This window comes from Linepithema humile, chromosome 7 (genome assembly GCF_040581485.1).
Source record: "Linepithema humile isolate Giens D197 chromosome 7, Lhum_UNIL_v1.0, whole genome shotgun sequence".
Classification (NCBI taxonomy): domain Eukaryota; kingdom Metazoa; phylum Arthropoda; class Insecta; order Hymenoptera; family Formicidae; genus Linepithema; species Linepithema humile.
This window is the reverse complement of record NC_090134.1, coordinates 11,493,411-11,517,648: the sequence shown is the minus strand read 5'-3', so window position 1 is coordinate 11,517,648 and position 24,238 is coordinate 11,493,411. Positions and strand designations below refer to the sequence as shown.

At 28.3% G+C, this 24,238-nt stretch overlaps 1 protein-coding gene and 1 long non-coding RNA gene across 8 annotated transcripts; one reads left to right on the top strand and one right to left on the bottom strand.

Annotated features, from left to right (window-relative positions):
* Positions 1-7,500: 7,500 nt before the first annotated feature.
* Positions 7,501-17,441, bottom strand: LOC105668020 (uncharacterized). 7 transcript variants are annotated; one of them, XM_067358515.1, is made up of 12 exons: positions 16,751-17,441; positions 16,539-16,640; positions 15,477-15,578; positions 15,294-15,359; positions 14,941-15,036; positions 14,558-14,656; positions 14,172-14,273; positions 12,748-12,849; positions 9,553-11,580; positions 9,191-9,286; positions 8,711-8,920; positions 7,501-8,564 (listed from the first exon to the last, which is right to left on the bottom strand). In XM_067358515.1, coding segments are annotated over exons 1-12 (3,138 nt in total). In that variant the 5' UTR covers positions 16,884-17,441; the 3' UTR covers positions 7,501-8,562. The 7 variants fall into 7 exon arrangements, with proteins under 7 accessions (XP_067214616.1, XP_067214618.1, XP_067214617.1 ...); XM_067358517.1 differs by having other exon boundaries at positions 14,172-14,270; XM_067358516.1 differs by having other exon boundaries at positions 14,941-15,033.
* Positions 17,442-21,196: 3,755 nt separating this feature from the next.
* On the top strand, positions 21,197-23,309 carry LOC105668030 (uncharacterized). Its single transcript, XR_001100021.2, has 5 exons — positions 21,197-22,099; positions 22,198-22,299; positions 22,474-22,627; positions 22,720-22,803; positions 23,105-23,309. It is a non-coding gene; the product is annotated as an uncharacterized lncRNA (long non-coding RNA).
* Positions 23,310-24,238: the final 929 nt, after the last annotated feature.

The following is a 24,238-nucleotide window of genomic DNA, read 5'->3' as shown; positions in this document are numbered from 1 at the left end:
AATAAAGTTTCTGAATTATATCCGCTCGAGTTACATCAGTCTGGACTTCCCCTTCTCTCGAACCCTGACTCCGGCGAGCCGATCCGCGGCGTAGAGAAAGGAGCCCTGTTACAATATATATGGGACATTTCATGTCAAACCGATCACCCTACCTACACAAAAATTCATTTGACCGATGTAGACGTATTAGGTCTCAAAATGTTTGTTTGTTAAGAGGCTTTCAAAAGAAAAGTGGCGTTTTGAGAAATTCAATATGGCGGATCAAATATGGCGCCTACAAAGTTTACTCTTTATGATTAATTTAGAAAAAAACATTGACAAAATTTTCAAAAGTGAGGGAATATATACAGGGTGATTCAAAATAACCGTATGTCCTTAAAGGGGCATATTCCTGAGCGTATTCTGTGACAACTTTTCCTTTGGCAAAAGTTTGTGCAGAGCTTAATTTTCAAGTTATAAAAGAAAATAGTTAGCGTATCGTGAGTCGAGTACAAGAAACAAGCAGGGGCGTCGCAACTCACCGTTACACGCGAGTGTTTACGTGAGGCGCCTGCTACAATCAGCTGACACTCACGATACACAAATACGTATACGCATCTCTCTTTCTCTCTTTCTCTCTCTCTTTTTCTCCCGCGATGAAACAAATCCATATCGAGTAAAAGTTTTTCCACTTTCTTATGGTTTACGTTTCACGTTTTAAAACACAACACATTCACATACTCTGTTTACTCACTTCATCGATAAAACGAGGAATTTATTTAGTGATCACTACTAATCACTTGATGCGTGAAAATTACTCGAAAAAAGAAACACGTGTTTTTCGAGTAATTGTGTATCGTGAGTGTCAGCTGATTGTAGCAGGCGCCTCACGTAAACACCCGTGTGTAGCGGTAAGTTGCGGCGCCCCTGCTTGTTTCTTGTACTCAACTCACGATACGCTAACTATTTTCTTTTATAATTTAAAAATTAAGCTCCGCACAAACTTTTGCCAAAGGAAAAGTTGTCTCAGAATACGCTCAGGAATATGTCCCTTTAAGGACATACGGTTATTTTGAATCACCCTGTATATATATATATATTGTTGCGTCCGCGAACGGTCTTTCCGTCACAAACGGCACGCACAAAAGAAAGAACACTTTTGTGAACACAACAGAACTTTATTTCACTCAACCACTGAAGGGTAAAACACAGAACAAGCTCGTTTTAATGGTACACCGCTGAGCTAGCAGAAACACGTCCGCACTTTTCTGCAGCTCCCGAAAATCTGACATCTGTCTCCTTGTTTACATTCTCTTAGCAACAACTTGTTTATTTACAATATCCTAGTAACTGTTAAACATTTACTATTTCTTAGCAACTATCCTCTTTTATTAACTCCGCAAATCAATATATCAATCGCGGTTCTATCAGCTGTCAAACGCGATATCGGGCGACGAAAATCAAAACGGCGAGGACGCAACAATATATATACAGGGTGAGGCAAAAGTATGGAAACCCCCGAATAAGTTTTGAGGAAGGCATTTTACGAAAAAATGTTAAATACAAAAGTTTTAGGAAATTTCTCTGGCTTTTCAATGGTGACCTTGGATTTGACCTTGACCGTGACCTTGAAGGTCATTTGAAGGTCAGAGTAATTTTTTTAAATGGAAACCCCTATTTTTTATTCCAAAATCTAATAGCTGGTGTCAAGAGCTTTTCAAAACACTATAATGAAGTTATTTTTCATTAAGTACTTTTCGAGTTATGAGGCTTGTAAATTACAGTATTTTGACATAAAATACAAAATATCTTGTAAAACATTCAATTTTTGAGAATCTTACCTTAATACTTTTATGCATAAAATAATGAGACGAATCAATTGGTATAAAGAAAACACATAGTTGCTTTCAAGAAAAAATATGTAGTTTGCAACATGCAACTGCATACTTTTTTTTAAAACCAATGTGTTTTCTTTATACCAATTGATTCGTCTTATTATTTTATGCATAAAAGTATTAAGGTAAAATTCCCAAAAATTGAATATTTTACAAGATATTTTGTATTTTATGTCAAAATACTGTAATTTACAAGCCTCATAACTCGAAAAGTACTTAATGAAAAATAACTTCATTATAGTGTTTTGAAAAGCTCTTGACACCAGCTATTAGATTTTGGAATAAAAAATAGGGGTTTCCATTTAAAAAAATTACTCTGACCTTCAAATGACCTTCAAGGTCACGGTCAAGGTCAAATCCAAGGTCACCATTGAAAAGCCAGAGAAATTTCCTAAAACTTTTGTATTTAACATTTTTTCGTAAAATGCCTTCCTCAAAACTTATTCGGGGGTTTCCATACTTTTGCCTCACCCTGTATAGTAATAAGACATATCCTTTATATGCTAACATCATACAGGAATAAAAATATGTAAATTTAAGTGTAAGACATCATAATAAATTACTTAACAGAAAATATTGAAATAATAAATTATAAAAATATAAAAAAAAACATAATATAATATAATATATATAATATATATAATATAAAAAAAAAATCTGCTGAATATTATCATCTGTAACAAAAAAAAAATAAAAAAATTATTAATAAAACGATTTCTACAAATAAAAGAAGAAAACTGTGATACCTTCAATAAAATGGAGAAGTCCGTGGATAACACAGTCATTACAGCACTCATTATATCGTTCGTGCTGATTGTATTTTGTTCCATCTGCTGGAACAGTGTGATCATAACATTTATTTGCGTCATCACCGTTGTCAAATTATTTCTGGCTTCCGCTCTGGAAACAAATCATAAAATACACAATTAAGAAATGAAACTATAAGTTACAACAATTGTACATGTGTATGAGTGACACGGAATGAGTATGTAATAAGAAAGTTACTTACATTGAAAGTATTATCGCCCCATGCTCATTTCCTTCTATGTTGTACGTGATCCGGGGAATCCGGAACATTTTGCTGCATCTCCTGCACCGATATTTGAAAACGATGCATTACATCCGTCAATAATCTAGCTCTTTCAGCTACGACTGTGGTTAATGCCAAAATTTGTCCGATTTCGACGTTGTAGAATTCCATTTTTTTTTTCTATTTTAATTTGATTCGCTCACAAACCTGATGCGCTATCTCACCGGCTCTGGCGAACTGTAGGAGGACTTGTGGCCGTCCGAGCTTCTAATGCATTTTTATACTCGCACCTTTAAGATGTGTTACAAATCTATGTGTCCATCCTACGGGAGACATCTATATCTTCTTTCCTCAATACGTGATAAAAATGTATTTAAATAAACTGACAAAGCACATCATATGCAAAAAGAGCACATCTTAAATTATATAATCCTCAAATGTAAAAGAGCAACGGTAGCACACATCTTAAATTATATAATCTTCAAATACAAAAGCGCATCGATAGCACATGTCTTAAATTATATAATTTGCAAAGGTAGTATAATACCAATTCTTCTTTTAGAAGGAGGAAAAAGTCTATCTCTACAAATGCTGAAAGTAGTTAAAAATCACACGATAAACGATTGATAGACGTTGAATGTGGTTTGAGAGATGTACAATGGACATTCGATAGACGTTCGATATACGTTCGATAGACGTTCGATTGACGTTCGATAGATGTTCGATAAATGTCTGAAAGATGTTTCAATAGATATTCTTACAATTAATACTTTATTATATCTCGTGAGATAAACTACAGATCATATTACATATCACATAAATGTTCTTACGTATAATCTATTATACGTCACGGGATAAGCGATAGGTCATATTACATGGAGGATCATCCCATAGAGCACACAAACGTTGAATCAATATCTAAAAAACGTAGAATTGCAACATTATGAATGTTTCAGCAACGTTGCGAAATATAGATTTAATGTTGAAAAAATATTGAAGAAATGTCTAATGTCCGCTGAATTGCAATGTCTGCAAGACAAGAAACATTGATTAAATATTGATTCAACATTTAATCAATGCAGAATTTATATATATTATACATTATAATAATGTTTTAAAAAATTGAACAAAATAAATGTTTAAAATTAATTTTTATTTAAATATATATATATATATATATATATATACACACTAGACATTCATCAACATGTCATCTAGTGAAGAAACAGATGGCGAAATTGTGTGGACAGATTACACAGATAGACACAAACGTCGTTTAGCACATAAAAGAAGTTTAAATGAATTTACAAAAATATATAAAAAGGTTAAACGAAATAGAGTTTATAATATAGCAAATAATAATGACGGTCAAATAGACTTTTCTTATATCAAATATATTGATACATATATATTATATGATATATATAATATATATGTATCAATATATTTGATATTTTAATAACGTCTCAATAACATCGCTCTAATTATATGTATTATTTATTATCTTGCAACAATATATTACAATATTACTGTAATATTTCAATGTTATTTATCAACATATAATATATCAGTAATATTTCTGTAATATAGTACGATAATGCGTAATATTTCTGGTATATTGCAATATTACTGAAATATTTACGTAATATTTCGTGCTATGTGGGATGTAACATGTGCAAATATAAAACATGCCATTTTAAATGAAATATGTGTTATAAAATAAATGTAAAATTTTTAGCATTTAATTAACAGATAAAATATATATAAATAAACTTAACAAGCTTTCTTTAACAAAGAAGAAAAAACAAAAGTATAAATTACTATGAAAGTAGAATATTCAGGATTTATAATTTAATATATTTTTTATATCGGCAGGATATTCCTTAACATACATATTTAGTAAAATTACATTATATTTGATTTACATTTAAATATTGAAATTCAATAATAATCAAATTTTCTTTACACATATACTTAACACATAAAGTTCATAAGTGATTTGACCTAATTTGTTTTCAAAGAATTCTTATATAAATAAGACACAAACTAAAGCAGAGAATAATCTTTGACTATATCGCTGATATTTCGCAATATTTATTATAAAATTTATTATAAGATTATTATAGGATTTATTATAAGATTAGAGAATACCAACAAATGCTTGTACGAAATAAAAAAAATTTATATATACACATTATATTATATACACAGAAATGTTATAAAAATAACACTAGTTTACAAAAAAAATTTTTTAAATTATTTTAAATCAAACAAGGTGTTTCTTATAGATTTTTGGATGTCGAAAACGATGCCGCAAACCAACCCTTAAGAAAAAAGATTACAGGCGCGATGAAAAAACTACATGCAACTATAGAATGACGACAGTTTTTTATATAGTTACGTATGATTTTTTCGTCACGTCAATAGTACTTTTTCGTAGGGAAATTTTACTAGCACGTCAGGTTTTCCTAATAATTGAGGTTTAATATGTAAAAAATGGGTTTTTTCGCGATATTTGATACTTTTTTTGTAAAAAAGATTAACCCTTAGTCCCGACTCATGGGTCGTTTTCGACCCAAGCGAAATTTCAAAGTGCTGTAATTTTTGAAAACGGGTACGAAACGCGCCATATCCCCTACCTAAAAAAATAATTTTTATCGAAATATTATGATTGGGACTTCAAGTTGAAGGTTGAAAGAAGCTCCATGAATTTTTTCAGATTTTTTAAAGCGTTTTTACTGATCCAAATAACGCAAAGACGCAAACGACCCATGAGTCGGGATTACAGGTGCCGAAAAGAACCGTCGGGACTAAAGGTACCTTTTCATGCTGACGCTCGACGCTCAATTTCGGCGTTAGAAGACATCACGTGACTAAAAATAACGAATCATTGCAGCGATTTTTAATCACATGATGTCTTTTGACGCTGAAATTCAGTATCAAGCGTCAGCATAAAAAAGTACCTTAAGGGTTAATATTATCTTGAAATTTTGATCAGAAATCATGAATGCATTGTTTATCCCCTATAAGATGCATTTTTTTTATTTCAATACTTCTTACTTTTTAACCATTCCTTTTAGAAACAATAAACTAGACGTAAAAAAGTTTTTTGCTTTTCTTAAAGGTAATCCGAAAAAAATAGAAATTTTCAGAAAAAAACGAAAATTTTAAGTTTAATACGGACTCAAAGCTAAAAGATTGACAACTTATTGGGTGTTTACGATAATTCAAGTTCGAGTTAGTTTCACTAGGACCGAAAAATGAGATAGACATAACCATCTAGAACCTTTATGATTTATGACAACTCGACGCTGTCTTGTATTGCTTGAGTTAAATTCATTGAATTTGTTGAGTTTATTGAGCAAATTTTATTGTAATAGAAAAATGTCAACTGCAAATCAGTCTATGAAAGAAACAAATAATGTTGGTATGTATGTTGGTATACCTCTTTAATAAATTAATAATAATATAATTAATAATAATAATAAATGACATTTTTTTATTACAATAAAATTTGCTCAATAAACTCAATAAATTCAATGAATTTAACTCAAGCAATACAAGACAGCGTCGAGTTGTCATGAATCATAAAGGTTCTAGATGGTTATGTCTATCTCATTTTTCGGCCCTAGTAAAACTAACTCGAACTTGAATTATCGTAAACACCCTTTGTATTTTCAAAGTCTTCTCTTTGATACTGTGTTGAATTATTCTGAATTCATTAGAATATCTTGATTATAGTATTAAAAATTGACCGTGGTGTTAAAAATTTATTTATACAGCATCGATCACGTACTTTTTCCTTAGAAGTGAAAACGTAAAAAGTGAAAATTTCTACATAAATTCGAAGATTATTTGTCGAATTCATCGATTTTTCACTTTCCACGTTTTCACTTTTAAAGAAAAATTATGATAGCCATAGAATAAAAATTTACATATGCGTAATAATAAAAGCGGCGAGAAGCGACGCACTCATTGGATTACCGCTCGCCGCTTCACCGCTGTGGTCAGCAGGAGCCGTAAAGCTCGTATTAGACGACGCATTGAAGATTGAGATTAAAGGTTAAAGATTAGGAATTTGACGAATCACGAAGAAACAAACAGATATTACTTCTTTCTGATTGGTCAAATTTTCAATCTCTAATCTCAATCTTCAATGCGTCGTCTGATACGGGCTTAAAGCCGCATTGAAGATTGTGATTGAAAATTGAAATTTGATCAATCTAGACAAAGAACTTTTAACTTCTTTTGTTTCTATTGGTCAAATTTTAATATGTAATCTTTAAAGTATCCTGATACTTTAGATTTTTTCTTTTGGGGAGAATTATTGAGCAAATTTTTAATTAGTTGGTTTATAATAGCTGTAACTTAGGCCGGTGCCATAAAAGTTGAAAGATAGGAAACTCGTACTGTTATGTATAATACAATTACTCAGTACTCTAGATTATGTTAAAAAACTCATTGCTATACATAAAAATTTTTAATTACTGAGTTGATCTCTTGACAACTATGCAAGATATTTCGATGAATTTATAATTTGCAGTGTTAATTACATAAAAAGAAACAAAGGTCAAAAATCAAGGTAAAAACAATAGATAATATTTAACTTTTACTTTACTTTTTAAATTACACCATATTCAATTAATTTCCACATATACATTGTAATTGCATTTAATATAAATTTAATAGATATTTTTAAGAGACATATTCAATTCAAATATTTTTAAGATACGTATTCAATTTATTAATTTAATTGATATTTCTGATAAAGGAAAATAGCAATTGCAGACTTGTTACAAATATTTTTTTATATTTTTTGTTTCATAAATTTTACAGAGTACATTAATTTGTATATAGTTTCCACATTTATTTGATTTTAAATAAAAGAAACAATAATACAAAATTAAGAAACGAGACAACTTAATAAAATTTATTAAAGTATAATGTAGTAATATTGTAATAAAAAAAAAATGTATTTTAAATGCATATGTCATACGTTATATCATGGTTTTAACAAAATCAGCTTGTCGGCGTTTGTCGTCGTTTGTGTTCTTAATAAAATTATATTATATTATATAATATTTATCTTAATAAAATTTTCATGTTATTTGCAATGTTTAAAACTTATAAAAATAATATAAGTCATAGAAACATTTTTATAAGTATTGTTAACATAATTAATTGTAAAACAACTAAACGCAATCATACATATATAATCTTCAAATAAAAAAAAAAACAGTTTTAGAATATTAACTTTTTTTATATAAAGCCTTATAACCTTTTAAGTAATCGAAGTAATCGAAGAATTTTTGCCAGTTCCTCAAAGCAATTTCTGATCTCTGTTTCAATTTGAACAGATCTTTCTTCCAAGAACCTCTATTTATTCATAATCAGTTTTATTCTTGACTGATTCTTATCAAATGACTGACTTTGCTTGCCTATCACTTAAACTTTTACTTCAATTCAACATCAAGTTGAACGATATTACTCCGTAACCATTAAAGTTGTGTCGTATGAAAATAATTCGCGTAACAATTATATGTATGCATATCAGACATCAATAATGCCTTACACTCTGAATTGACAATTATTTAGCCGTATTCTTTTATATTTATATTCTTACTGAACGTCTTAAAATCTTGACACATTTTGACTTCATTCTGAAAAAAAAGCATAGAAAAATAAAAAAATTAAAGATATTAAAAATTAAAAATACTAGACAAAAAGCTAAATATTTTACTTCTTTCTTTGAATGTTATATTTTAAATGTTAATTTTAATACTAAAAAATAATAATAAATACTTACATTGTCGTAAAGCTTTTTGTTGATTGTGAAGCCATGTTTTAATTTGGGGCGATGTACGATTAGAAAGGATATTATACTGTTTTTTTATAGTTTGTATCTCTCGTAAAGATGGTAACTTCAAATCTTTCATATATTGTGAAAATGTCTCAAGTGCAGTTTTTTTTTCTTTTTGAGACCAACGTGTTCTTTTTGTTTTCCCATAAGGAGAAGCTAAACAATATTGATAAAATAAAATTTGTAACATTTGCATAAAAATGATAATTATAAATATGTATATAAATTTGGTAAAATTGAAAGAAAAGTGAAATTATATTATACATATAAAATAAAGTAGCTTAAACAAAATTAAATATGTAATAAAAAAAAACATTTTTTATATTAAGGTACTTTATCAAAAATTATTAAGTCAAATAATTTATATTTTATATTTTGCACATTCAATAATCTATATTCTTTTAATTAAACTCATAAAATACTTACTAGATCGTTTTTGCTTTTTATTAGTATCTTGTTTATTGGATTCATTGGATTGTTTATGGATTATGAGATCATCAGACGTATGGTGCACAGATGTATCTATAACAAATAATTTATTTAAATATTTATAAAAAATTTATAATTAAAGATAGTTATATATGTAATATAAGTAATTACAAGTAATTATAACTAAACTATATATGTAAAATAAATTATCTAAACAACGTATAAAAACAAAGTATAATAAAATATAAAAAAACAAGAACAAGCATATTTTCGTATTAAAGAATATAACACATTGAGAATTTGAAAAATAATAAAATTGATAATTAAAAAGAAATAATAAAAAATATTAAAATAATTACCAAAAGACATATTTTCTTTGTTCATATCATTATCAATCATATCATTATCAATCATATCATCATCAACCATATCAATCATATCAATAAGGCTACTATTTCTTGAATAGTCTTTTAAGTTTTCATTATTTTCCATATTACTATCTGAAGATTCATCATTTGATCCGTGTACTTTTCCTTGGACCGCTTCTAAATATTGCGAAATTTTTAATATATCTCTACTTGGTAACGGTTGCCTGTAATGGTCTTTATGTATCTTGTCTGAGTGTCCCATAAATGTAGCAAGATCTGATACATCAATATCATTCAGATTTAATTGAATACAATATGTTGCTACGTGTTTCCTCAATATCGTACCACGTAAAGTAGTAGAATCCATTGCATTGCATTCGTTTGCGAATCTGCGCATTAAAACACAGGCTCTCAGATATTTGTATCTTCGTTTACTAATACCGGGTAATCCAAAAATATATGGATTTTTGTCAGGTACTTCCGCTTCTTTCCGGAATTTTAAAATTAAAATTATACATTGAAATAAATCCTTAGTCAACAAAACAGGCACCGTTCGTCCCAATTTACCTCTGATACAAAATCTCACATATTTTTCAGCAATCTTTTTATGTTTGTCGCTTAATGACTTATAAATGTCGCTATACATATTTTTATTTAATTTTTCATGATTTTTGAAATCTTCTATGAGGATTCTTTCAATCTCTCCTGCCCGTCGTCTATTAAAAACATGAACAGAAGTTAAAGTAGTTTCTGCCAAAGAAAGCCAATGAATATAAGAAAAAGATTGCTGTAATGCCTTAAAAGCTTTAACACGCTTTTCTTTCAAATGTAGATATAACTTTTTAATATCTTCTAGTGATGGAAGATTGATTGTTTTTCGTCTTTTGTGAGTAGATTGCGTTTCCATAACGGTTCTATTAACACTGATTGCGATATCCACTATCCATAATTTTAAAAAATCTTTAACTTGTATCTTTTTTTCTGTATCTCCAGTTTTTATGCACTTTGTGATAAGAAGATTTCCAATTTGCTTTATCAATGTTGATAAATTTGCCGCTACCGCGGGAGCTTCGTACATTTGATTTTCGTCATTATATCTTGCAACTGTATTAATTGCACAAATGCAGTCATCGTAAAATTTTGGATGATAAAGCGATTCAAAATTTTCTATATTCTTGTTTGTTTCTTTTAACGCTATGAGAAAGCGACCAAGAACACGTAGTCTAGCGCGTATCATATCGTGATGATGTTGTGATTTGTACTTGATACATAAGTTATTTGCGTAAATAATTAACAATTCATCATATCGTATGAGGCGTGTAACTTCGTCTTCCCGCATTACGGGAAAAACTGTTTTTCTTAAAATACTATTTGCTGATGTATGTAATCTCGAAGAAATTTTTCTTCCCAAAACCATAATACATTTATTTTTTTTAAAGTCTTTTTTAAAGCATTTTCTAGAATGATGACGTATCGTACTTTTCGCAAAAAAACCTTTGCATTTTGCGCAAGCAATAAAATCTGTAGCACATTTGTTACGTTTTTCATTGGGACGTCTGCATACGATAAGTTGTCCATCATTTAGCTTTGAGTCTGTATTAAATTTAAAATTTCCGTTTTTCCTTAAAGTTTCTATAATTTTTTTTCTTTCCGGATTACCTTTAGGTAAAACAGAAAACTTTTTTACATCTGGTTCATTGCAGTGCACTTTTTCAAGATGTCGTGCAAATTGCGATTGTAACTTTGTGCAAAAAATACAATAACTCTTTTTCCGTGATGTTTTTATATTAGAAGTTTCTACGTGCATTAATTCATCATTACATGCAGATGAACAAATTTGTGAGTTATCTAAACTGGATATTGAAGATACAGTTTTGTTTAGTGTAGATTTTTGTTCTTGTAGATTTTTGCTTGTGCTCTTTTGTTCTTGCAATTCATAATCCGAATTTTGTTCATTTTCTGATATATAATCTGATGGTATATATTCTGAAGTACTACTTTGATTATCGGTTTCAACATCTAAATAAATAATAATATAAACAAAATAAATATTTATTTCTAGATTTCTTCATTTTGACAATATTAAAAATATGAATAGAAAAAATCATTACAAAATTTTTGCGAAATAATTAAAAAAATAGAGATACATTTTTATAAAATAATATTTGCAATCGATTAAGAATGTATGTATAATACTAAAAAATATTTCTTTATTTCAAAAAATACATCAAATGATCGTAAAAAATAATGTCAATATATATAAATTAATTACTTTTTAATTAAATAACTAATAACTGTTATATTACAGACTACTTTTCAATAATTTTGCAGCAATAAAATATTTATGAAAAGAAAACAAAAATATTCATAATATTTGACATAATAAGATATAAAATTGTAAAATTAAAATTAAAAAATTAGAGATATATATGTGTCATTTAAAAAAAAAAAAATATTTTAAAAATAAGAAATATTACTTATAAATACTTATAAATCAATTATCTAACTACTAAAAACGTTTTATTAATATAAATATTACTATAAAATTATATATACGTATATAGATTTCACATTCTTATTCGATGCAATCATTATTTAAATTGAGATACTTATCTATAAATAATCTATAAATAATCGATTCTAATATTTTAAATATCTCTCAAAGAAGAATATAATCCTCGCATATCAAAGCTGTCAAAAGTTAATTTTTCATCACAATTTACATTTGATGTATCTATCAAATTTAAATTGTGTGTCAGATCTATCAAATAATTCATCATATATCAAATATTCTATCATTGGATAACCGGCATATAAATTTTGCAGTTATCTAATATTTATTAATAAAAAAGGAAAAGTTTTTATAGTAGTTTGCGTAACTGTTTAGTCAATCATATGTCATTCTATAAAAATGTATTCTCATTTCAATATAATATAAAACAATTTTGACATGTATTTTTTGATATAATACTTCATATATAAAAATCTGAAGCGAGACGTCAAAAACATTAATTAAAAAAAAAAATTATCAAACCCAGACAGCACACATGTCCAAAATACATCCAAAGGATGCCCAGAGGATGTCCTGTCGTCCCAAAAACGTCTTCGGGTTATCCTCTGGACGTCTTTTGGATATGCTGTGCTGTCAGGGAAGTACCTAATTACAAAGTTTTTTAGTCTACTTACCAAGTGATGGTTCTGGATCACCAACATTTCCTTCATTGCACATTTGGCTCACATTATCACAGGTAAAAGGAATGCATACATTTTCTGGAGCAATTAATTCTTCTGCACATAAATATAATTCATTGCAAAATCAAAAATAAATGAAAGTCAATTATAAAATAAGAATATTATATATATATACAGGGTGTCTGGCAATAATCGCCCCACCGGTCATATACAGGTAGAGGAGGTCAAATCGAGTAGAAAAGTCCTTTACCATTTTTTAATTTTCATAATAAGTACTGAGTAATTAACGAAAAAAGATCGGCGAATCCGCGCGAGTAAAGCGCGTGCGGTGAGAAGGACGTCCCACTGCTACGCGATCACTAGGACACAAGGATCTAGCGTTACGCGCCGCTCGTATGTTGCCATTATCATTTGTAGAGCGCTCCTCCCAACGCTTCATCGCGCGCCTAGTGATCGCATAGCAGTGGGATGTCCTTCTCGCTGCGCGCGCTTTACTCGCGCGGATTCGCCGATCTTTTTTCGTTAATTACTCAGTACTTATTATGAAAATTAAAAAATGGTAAAGGACTTTTCTACTCGATTTGACCTCCTCTACCTGTATATGACCGGTGGGGCGATTATTGCCAGACACCCTGTATATATAAATAGAATTACTTATATAAAGCCAATCATCTGATATTACAAAAACGTTTTGTTATTGTTAAAATATTATAAATAAATCGTAAATTTCACATTAATATTCGATATTGTCTGTTTAAACTGTAAATTGTTTATAAATTATAAATAATTGGCTCCAATATTTTAGACATCTCTTAAATATATAAACATAATTCTCACATATTAAAGCTGTAAAAAATTAATCTCTTATAAAATATGTATATATATAAATTTAATAATGTACAAAGCTAACAAAAAAATGTCAACTGTTGTATAACCAAATAAAATTGCAATACATATAGTAATTTATAGTAATTTAATAATAAAAATTAAATTAAATTATTATTAAAAAAAAAAAGAATATGTTTATATCTTTTATTAATCATGTGTTACTCTGCAAAAATGTATTTTTAATCTAATTTGCAATAATTTTTAATATACATTTTATAGCATAATATATTATATATAGATAAAAGAGTCAACAGCAAGAGTCAAGAACATAATTATATTCAATTATAAATTAAAATAATTATATTTATTGAAAGAAAAGTTTTTGTAGTATTTTATATATCAGCTTGATCCATTACGTGTTATTCTACAAAAATGTATTTATTTCAATATAATTACAATTTTAAACGTTGTATAATTATATTGTTTGAATTAACCACTTTTTTATAACATTAAATTTTAATATTTTAAACATCTCTCAAGTGTAACTCTCAAGTGTAACATAGTTATCATAGTAATTAAAATATACATACCAAGTGGTAATGAAATTGCATCAACATATTCTTCATTACACATTTGGCTCACATTATCACAATTAGTAAAAATGCATTCATTTTCTTGTACCGTCATTTCTTCTGTAGATAATTATAAATTGTTGTAATTAAAACTAAATTAGATTATCAATTATAAAAAAAAGAATATCTAAATAATAATTCATTATTTATAAGGCAATTATTTGATATGAAAACGTTTCATTACTATCAAAATATTATACTGTACATAAATTTCACATTAATATTTGATGTTGTCATTATTTAAATTAATCATTTGTTTATAATATTAAACTTTAATATTTTAAACATCTCGCAAATGTAACTCAAGTGTAACATAATTATCAAAATAATTAAAATATACATACCAAGTGGTAATGAAATTACATTAATATTTTCTTCATTACACATTTGGTTCACATTAGCACAGTTAGTAGAAATGCATACATTTTCTGGTACCATCATTTCTGTAGATAATTATAAATTGTTATAATCAAAACCAAATTAGATTATCAATAACAAAAAAAGAATATTTTAAATAATAATCCATTATTTATAAGACAATTATTTGATACTATGAAAACATTTAATTACTATCAAAATATTATACTGTATATAAATTTCACATTAATATTTGACATTGTCATTATTTAATTTAATCACTTGTTTATAATAGTAGACTATAATATTTTAAACATCTCTCAAGTGTAACTCTCAAGTGTAATATAGTTATCAATTAAAGTATACATACCAAGTGGTAATGAAATTGCATCAACATTTGCTTCATTGCACTTGAGACTCACATTATCACACTTAGAGATACAGGCATTTTCAGATACCGTTCCTTCTTTTAAATTTGTTGAGAAATTAAAATCAGAATGAGATAAGTCAATTAGAAAAATATAGCTATCTTAAAAATTAAAAAAATGATCATTTATAAATATATATAAAATTTTATCTAATATAAAAATGTATTATTATATTGTCTATAAATTTAATATTATTCGATATAAACATTCAAATTAAGAAACTTGTTTTTATAAATAACATTTGAAGCTTTAATAATTCAGATATCCCAAATATACAAATACAATCTTTACATACCAAAGCTGTCAAAAGTTAATCTCTTGCCACAATTTAAATTTAATGGTATAGATCTATCAAGTAAGTCTATAATATAAAAATAGAAAAACGATTATATTTATATAATGTAAACAATGTGTTTCACATTATAAAATATATATTATTAAATTATTGTTGAATCAAAATATAATAAATGTTACCTACTAGATAAAGAAATATCGCTGTCTAGAACTTCAATATCTTCAAAAGTTAGAGATTCTTCTCTCGTATTGGATGTATGTGTATTTCGTATTGGAGATGTAGATTCTGTAAATATATTATTATCATTAATAGTTAATATTTTGGAATTTTATTTAGCAATAATGAATAATATGGAAACTATAAATATAATATCCAATATTTGAAATGGTTTGTCCAATAATACATGTGGTACATCTATTTTAACGTTTTGCTTTGCTTCTTCTATAAAAATTGTATTGTTTAAAATAATATCTTTTCTAATAATAGTGTAATAACAATGTAAATGCTAAAAATATTTTGAATTACCATGTTTTGCAATAACATTTGCATACTTAAGACGCTTTTTATATGTGACATTTGTTGTATTTTTTTTGCTTATATCATTTGAGTTATACATATAATCACAGTTTTTATTTGTATCAGTCTTTTGGTTTTCCTAATCAATATGAGTTACTTTGTTAATATCTATGGAATAGATATATAAAAAAAATAAATAAATACATTATTTGCAATATAAAATATATTAAAGGTATAAATGTATTTACCCTGATAGCACAGAAGGTTTCGGTTATGTTACAGATATATAACACAGATATAACAAAGTCTCTGTTATGTCTCTGCAACATAACGCAACATAACCAAAACCTTCTGTGCTATCAGGGTAAATACATTTATACCTTTAATATATTTTATATTACAAATAATGTATTTATTTATTTTTTTTTATATATCTATTCCATAGATATTAACAAAGTAACTGATATTGATAAGGAAAATCAAAAGACTGATACAAATAAAAACTGTGATTATATGTATAACTCAAATGATATAAGCAAAAAAAATACAACAAATGTCACATATAAAAAACGTCTTAAGTATGCAAATGTTATTGCAAAACATGGTAATTCAAAATATTTTTAGCATTTACATTGTTATTGTATGCATGTGAAAATAAACTTCTACAAGTCTGATATTTTCTGTCTTGTAAAATCTTACTTTGAACATCTAATGATAGAATTAACTTACCATTGTTCTCATTGTTCAATATTTCAAGTGGTTTGTTTAATAACACACATGGTTTGCCTATTACAATATTTCGTTTGGCTTCTTCTAATAAAATTTTATTATCTAGAATGATATAAAAAATAATATATAATTTATTGGAATAACTGCAAAATTTATTGGGGGGGGGGGGGGAATATATGCAAAAACTGAAAATATAAAATGTTTCGACTTACCATGTTTTACAATAACGCTTGCTGGATACCTACAACCGTCCTTATAAGTAACCTTTGTCTCACCTTTTTTCCTTGTAATATATTTCGAATTACATACATAATATACATCAGTGTATTTCACTAATGCGTACATTTTTTCCTACAATCTTACAATACTGCATAAAGTTATTAAAAGAAGTAAAATCTATATGATAAGTCACATTATGAAATTTTTCATCCGACTAGACAATTGAGGTCAATCCGACTCATAGACATAGGGCTTGTTCGTTTTAGCTGCACTGGGGCAGCTCTGGGTCTGCTCTAAACAAGATAATACAAAACAAACTATTTATCTGTCCTGTATTATCCTGTGTAGAGCAGAACCAGGACATCGATCACGTATTCTTCGGTGACATAGTTCACTTTTAGATTTTCATTGGTGGCCATCTCACGGTTTCATCGTTCATCATTTCCACCGCGATCATGTAGTGAAAGAAATGAATAGTGACATCACTAGAAGCAGTGAGGACTTACATATCGGTGCAAGTACAAAATATCCCAAGAACCACACTGAATAAAATTTCACGATTACAAACATAACCCTAAATTTAGTAAGACAATCTTATTGAGTTTAATTGTCACATAAGTCAACTTATAAGTGCAATCAACGGCAATAAAAAACACAATTACTAATGTAAGTTGAACAATTTATTAATTTATTACTTTAATTTATTACTATTACTAATAGTTGTAAGTTGTAAGTTAAAACAATTTATTAATTTATTACATAAACGTTTATTTGAAAAATTTCTCTAATTTAGTATATGTATTTCAGTTTAAAAATGAATGTTACATATAAGCAAAGAGAAATGCTATTAAATTACATGGAATCACATCGAAAATTACTACAAGGACGATTAAGTAGAAAATCGGAAAGCCGCAGGACAATGGTATTATATTATTAATGCATAATGTGTTACATTAAAAATATGCATAATGTGTTTCATTAAAAATATTTTAATTTACATATATACATAATATATAATGAATTTGTTTGCAGAAAGATATGTGGGATAATTTAGCGAACACTTTAAATTGTTCTGATGAGGGTCCCAAAAAGAGTGCTGAAGAATGGAGAAAGGTAAAAGCGCAATTAAAAAATAGTATATTACTTATTTTTCTAATTTTTGTTATTTTTTAACTACCTGATACTCATAATGTAAATACTTGTTTTATAATAATAGAGCTGGAATGACTGGCGAATGAACGTCCTCAAAAAGGAGACGAAGAGAAAAAATTATTCGAGGGGTACAGGTGGTGAAAAAAAAAAAAGTTGATAAAACCTGAAAGTAATATTGACATAAAGATTATACTAAAATAATTTTTTACGAATGTTAATCCTTTAATAAAATAATATATTAACACACATAAGTCACCTTTAATTCTAGAGGTATTGCAGTTGAGCGTTGTTCTTATGGTACATAAGGTCGCAAACTATTGCATAAATCTAGTACACATTCTTTGCTTAATCTGCATAAATAGAGAACCCATACAAAATAGATATCAATTAAATGTTAATGGTTAATAAAAAAATATTTCTAAAGGCTCATTAAAAATATGAAGGTGTCAATGCATTATGTACAATTTCACATTTGCTTTAATTTTATATATTTATATGCGCATACCTATATAACTGTAAGAACTGTGTTTTAGACACATTGAATGGATCCGAAACATCACGTAAATGTCTGCGCATTAGTTTTAATCTTCGTTTTTCTTCTATTGCCAGATTTAAAATCCAAAAAATTTCGGCCATTTTACCAATTAATATTTTGTGTAGGTTAATAAACACTAGATTTTCACCGTTTAACCATGTCGGCTATTGGTGAAAAGTTTCACGCTAAATGTCTCACTCTGTCACCGGAATTAAAATTACGTGATCACAAAATAATGAAATCCGCATGAGACTCGTCACTTCTCACTGATTCGTTCTAGGGGAAAATTTACGTGATCGGTGCCCAGAGCAGCCCCAGGCCGGCGTCACATAGAACCCGTAATCCGTAATCCGCACCGAAAGTCCGCAAAAGTTACTAGGGATTGCGTCCGTAACGTTACGTGTGTTTTTTCTCCTTGTGTCCCATGGAGCCGTAAATACACACGTAACGGTATTACTATTTTTTATTTAACAGATTATAATTGTTTATTTGTATTTTATTCATAAGAAAACTACAGAATATATTATAATTTTAACAAACATTTTAATTAAATCGTCAAATTTAGTTAAATAAATAAAATTAAAAAAAGCATTACTAGTAATAACTAGTAACTTTTAGTAACTTTTACGGAAATTTCATGGAATTACGGCTCCATGGGACACAAGGAGAAAAAACACACGTAACGTTACGGACGCAATCCCTAGTAACTTTTGCGGACTTTCGGTGCGGATTACGGATTACGGGTTCTATGTGACGCCGGCCCCAGTGTAGCTAAAACGAACAAGCCCATAGTAAGTATAGACTGAGCATCCTTTGTATAAGCGGTAATGTATACGATGAGAGAGAGAAAAGATATTAAGATGAGTTTCTCTCTCTTTTCAATGCCGGAGAGTGGGAGAGCCTGCTTTATAGCGCAATAGGGGAAACGACGAACCGGCGCCGGCGGATGAGGAGAAGTGCTCCCCACTCTCCGGCATTGAAAAGAGAGAGAAACTCATCTTAATATCTTTTCTCTCTCTCATCGTATACATCACCGCTTATACAAAGGATGCTCAGTCTATACTTACTATGTCTATGATCCGACTAAACAAACAAATGGCGGTTGTATTATTAGGGCCTATCCAGATAAATTTGTATAGTCGCATAAGCATATGCATAAGAAAATTGATTGGTCCATTTCCTAAAGATTGTATCAGGCTACGCATTAAAGATTGAGATTAAAGATTGAAGATTGGGAATTTGACTAATTAGGAAGAAGCAGTAATCTTCAATGCGTAGTTTGATACGAGCTTTACGTATATATATTGTAGATTTTTAGTATTGGCAATGAATTTTGGAACATAGCCATTATCCTACAATGTGGAACGTCCACATTATCTTACAATTTGTCTTATTCACATGTACTTTAAGTCCATTCGTTTTTGTAGCACGCATGTACTGTTACATCTTTTGAAACTGAATAAATATTATAATAATAAATTATGAATTTTGTCATGTATCATGTTTTATACAGTTTATTTAACCGAACACGTTTATGCATGTGCGTACATGTGCATGTGCGTACATGTGCATGCACGCGCGGGTCATTTCATTAGGATTATTTGAATTGCAAACCTTTATTCAAAAAAAGGATGCAAAGTAATGATTGCAGTTGTTTTTGTTCATGGGACCAAACAATCTATCGCTGCAATGATATATTGTATATAATTTTATACTGTCGCGGAAATAGCCAATCTATAATTAATTGCTTATACATATTTATTCATGTTATCAAAAATGTATAAACTACTGTATAAAAAATAACTGTAAGACACAAGACATGTTTCTAGACTCATGACATCAATAAATCATTTTTTCAGATAAATAAAAACATATATTCTTTATATGTCAATCAAAACGATATCTACAATATTTTATTGATGTCATGAGTTTCGAAACGTGTCTCGTGTCTTTATTACACACACAAACACACACACACACACACACACACACACAGAGTTATTTATTATACAGTAATTTTTGGTTACGTGAATAAATATGTACAAGCAATTAACTATAGATTGGCTATTTTCACGACAATACAAAATTATATACAATACATCGTTACAGCGATAGATTGTTTAGTCCCATGAACAGAAACTACTGCAATTATTACTTTGCATCCTTTTTTTGAAGAAAGGTCTGCAATTCAGACAATCATAATGAAATGACCCGCGCGTACATGCATATGTACGCACATGCATAAACATGTTCGGTTAAATAAGCTGCGTAAAACATGATACATGATAAAATTCATGATTTATTATTATAATATTTATTCAGTTTCAAAAGATGTAACAGTACATGCGTGCTACAAAAACGAATGGACTTAAAGTACATGTGAATAAAACAAATTGTAAGATAATGTGGACGTAACATAACGGCTATGTTCCAAAATTCATTGCCAATACTAAAAATCTACAATATATATACGTAAAGCTCGTATCAGACTACGCATTGAAGATTATTGCTTCTTCCTGATTAGTCAAATTCCCAATCTTCAATCTTTAATCTCAATCTTCAATGCGTAGCCTGATACGGGCTTTAAGGCCCTTTTTATATGTGACATTTGTTAGGTTAATTGTACTTTTTCGGTTATATCATTTGATTACATATAATCACAGTTTCTATTTGTATCAGTCTTTTGCTTTTCAAGTTACTTGTTGATATCTATAGAATAGAAATATAGATAAAAATAAATACATACATTATTTAACAATATAAGATATATTAAAGATGTAAATATATTTATGCATATGAAAATAAACTTCTACAAGCCTGATGTTTTCTGGCTTGTAAAAAAAATCATCTTATTTTGAACATCTAATGATAGAATTAATTTACTATTGTTCTCAATATTCAATATGTGAAGTAATTTGTCCAATAATGTACGTGGTTCACTTATTGCAATACTTCGTTTAGCTTCTTCTAATAAAATTTTATTATCTAGAATGATGTAAAAAATAATATGTAATTTATTGGAATAACGAAATGCAAAAACTGAAAATGTAAAATGTTTCGACTTACCGTGTTTTACAATAATGCTTGCTGGATACCTACGATCATCCTTATAAGTAACCTTTCTCATCTTTTTTCCTTGTAATATATTTCGAATTACATACATAATATACATCAGTATATTTCACTAATGCATACATTTTTCTCTACAATCTAATAATATTGCACACAAAGTTATTAAAAAACGTAGAATCTGATAAATTACATTATACAATTTTTCACTCGACTAAGCAAATGATAACGAATGTTGATTGCATTGTAAAAGCCGTCGCACACAAAATGACATGACTGCATATGCATTATGCAAACCATAAGAACGTCTTTATGTCATTTGTGTGCGATGGCTTTTACAATGCAATCATCATTCGTTATCATTTGCTTAGTCGAGAAAAATTGTATAATGTTATTTATCAGATTCTACGTTTTTTAATAACTTTGTGTGCAATATTATTAGATTGTAGAGAAAAATGTATGCATTAGTGAAATATACTGATGTATATTATGTATGTAATTCGAAATATATTACAAGGAAAAAAGATGAGAAAGGTTACTTATAAGGATGATCGTAGGTATCCAGCAAGCATTATTGTAAAACACGGTAAGTCGAAACATTTTACATTTTTCACACACACACACACACAGTTTTTGCATTTCGTTATTCCAATAAATTACATATTATTTTTTACATCATTCTAGATAATAAAATGTTATTAGAAGAAGCTAAACGAAGTATTGCAATAAGTGAACCACGTATATTATTGGACAAATTACTTCACATATTGAATATTGAGAACAATAGTAAATTAATTCTATCATTAGATGTTCAAAATAAGATGATTTTTTTTACAAGCCAGAAAACATCAGGCTTGTAGAAGTTTATTTTCATATGCATAAATATATTTACATCTTTAATATATCTTATATTGTTAAATAATGTATGTATTTATTTTTATCTATATTTCTATTCTATAGATATCAACAAGTAACTTGAAAAGCAAAAGACTGATACAAATAGAAACTGTGATTATATGTAGTCAAATGATATAATCGAAAAAGTACAATTAACCTAACAAATGTCACATATAAAAAGGGTCTTAAGTATGCAGCAAGTGTTATTGCAAACATGGTAATTCAAAATATTTTATACTTTTAGCATTTACATTTTGTTATTATACTATATTAGAAAAGATATTATTTTGAATAATAAAATTTTAATAGAAGAAGCAAGGCATGACGTTAAAATAGATGTACCACATATATTATTGGACAAACCACTTCAAATATTGGGTATTGAGAACAATGGTAAGTTAATTATCTAATTTATTACATTTACAAAGTAAGATCTGTGTAAGTAAAACTTTTTAAGCCAGACAGAGGCTGTGATCCACTTGACGCTACAGATGCTTCGAAGCGTTCCCTCTTTTTTTCTCTCTTTATTGAAAGAAAAGAGAAAAAGAATGCTTCTCAAAGCATCTGTAGTGTCAAGTGGATCACAATCAGAATCTGGCTTGTAGAAGCTTATTTTTTACAGATATAAATACATTAACATCTTCAATATATTTGAATATTGTGAATAAAATATATACTTATTTTCTTTTTTCAGATTAATAATATAACTCATATCATTGATAAAGAAAGCAAAAAATTGATATAAATACAGATGGTGAGATTCTTACATTAAATGTTGATATAACTTCTGTCATAAAGGCTAATGTTCTTAATATAAATAATAATGTTTCTGAACTAAATGTAATTATCCTATTCTCTTGTGATAAGTTTCCACATATTATTTATTATTGCTGAATAAAATGGACAAATTATATGTTAAAATAATTAATAAATAAAACATATATCTCTTATATGTCCTGAATCTAAGCAGTATCTATAATATTTTTTTATTTATTGGTGTTATAAGTCTCAAAACGTGTCTCGTATCTTTATTACACACACAGTTATTTATTATACAGTAATTTTTGGTCACATGAACAAATATATATAGCAATTAACTATAGATTGATTACTTCCGCGACAAAATTATATAAAATACATCGTTGCAGCGATAGATTGTTTGGTCATATGAACAAAAGCTACTGCAATGATTATTTTGCATCTTTTTTTTTTTGCAGAAAGTTTTTAAATCTAGACAATCATAATAAAATAATCTGCGCGTGCATGCACATGTACGCTTAATGCGCATAACTTGTGTGCACACGAACGGTCGTTCGTGGCATGAACATATTCGCTTAAATGATAAACTGCGACTAAAACATGATACATGATAAAATTCATGATTTATTATTATGATATTCATTCAGTTTCGAAATAATACATGCGTGCTTTGAAAACAAACGGACTTAAAGTACATGTGAATAAGACAAATTGTAAAGGCCATGACACATACAAAAATTTTAGTCGTAACCATAAGGCCGTAAGCAAATCGACCAATCCACCACGTTTAACCATAGTTAAACGTTCTCACAACATAATAAGAATACTTGATTGGTCGATTTGCTTATGCCTCTTCTACAATGCAGTCGTAAGTCGTAAGAAATTGACCAATCACAGACAAATCACAGAAGAATTGATCGACTGTGATAGGTCAATTTCTTATGACTTATGACTTACAACTGTATTGTAGAACAGGCCTTATGAGCTTTCTACAATAAGCCGTAAGTCGTAAAATCATAAAAAATTGACTAATTACAGACAAATTACAGAAGAATTCATCGACTGTGAT

Bases quoted from the DNA above. Each gene is read 5' to 3' on its own strand.
- LOC105668020 (XM_067358515.1), bottom strand. From the start codon at position 16,883: ATGTACGCATTAGTGAAATACACTGATGTATATTATGTATGTAATTCG. The intron at 14,657-14,940 runs GTATGTATACTT...AATTATCTACAG, and splicing joins TGCAATTTCATTACCACTTG to AAATGATGGTACCAGAAAAT. The intron at 8,921-9,190 runs GTAAGTATTTTA...AATATTGTTTAG, and splicing joins TAAAAAGCAAAAACGATCTA to CTTCTCCTTATGGGAAAACA.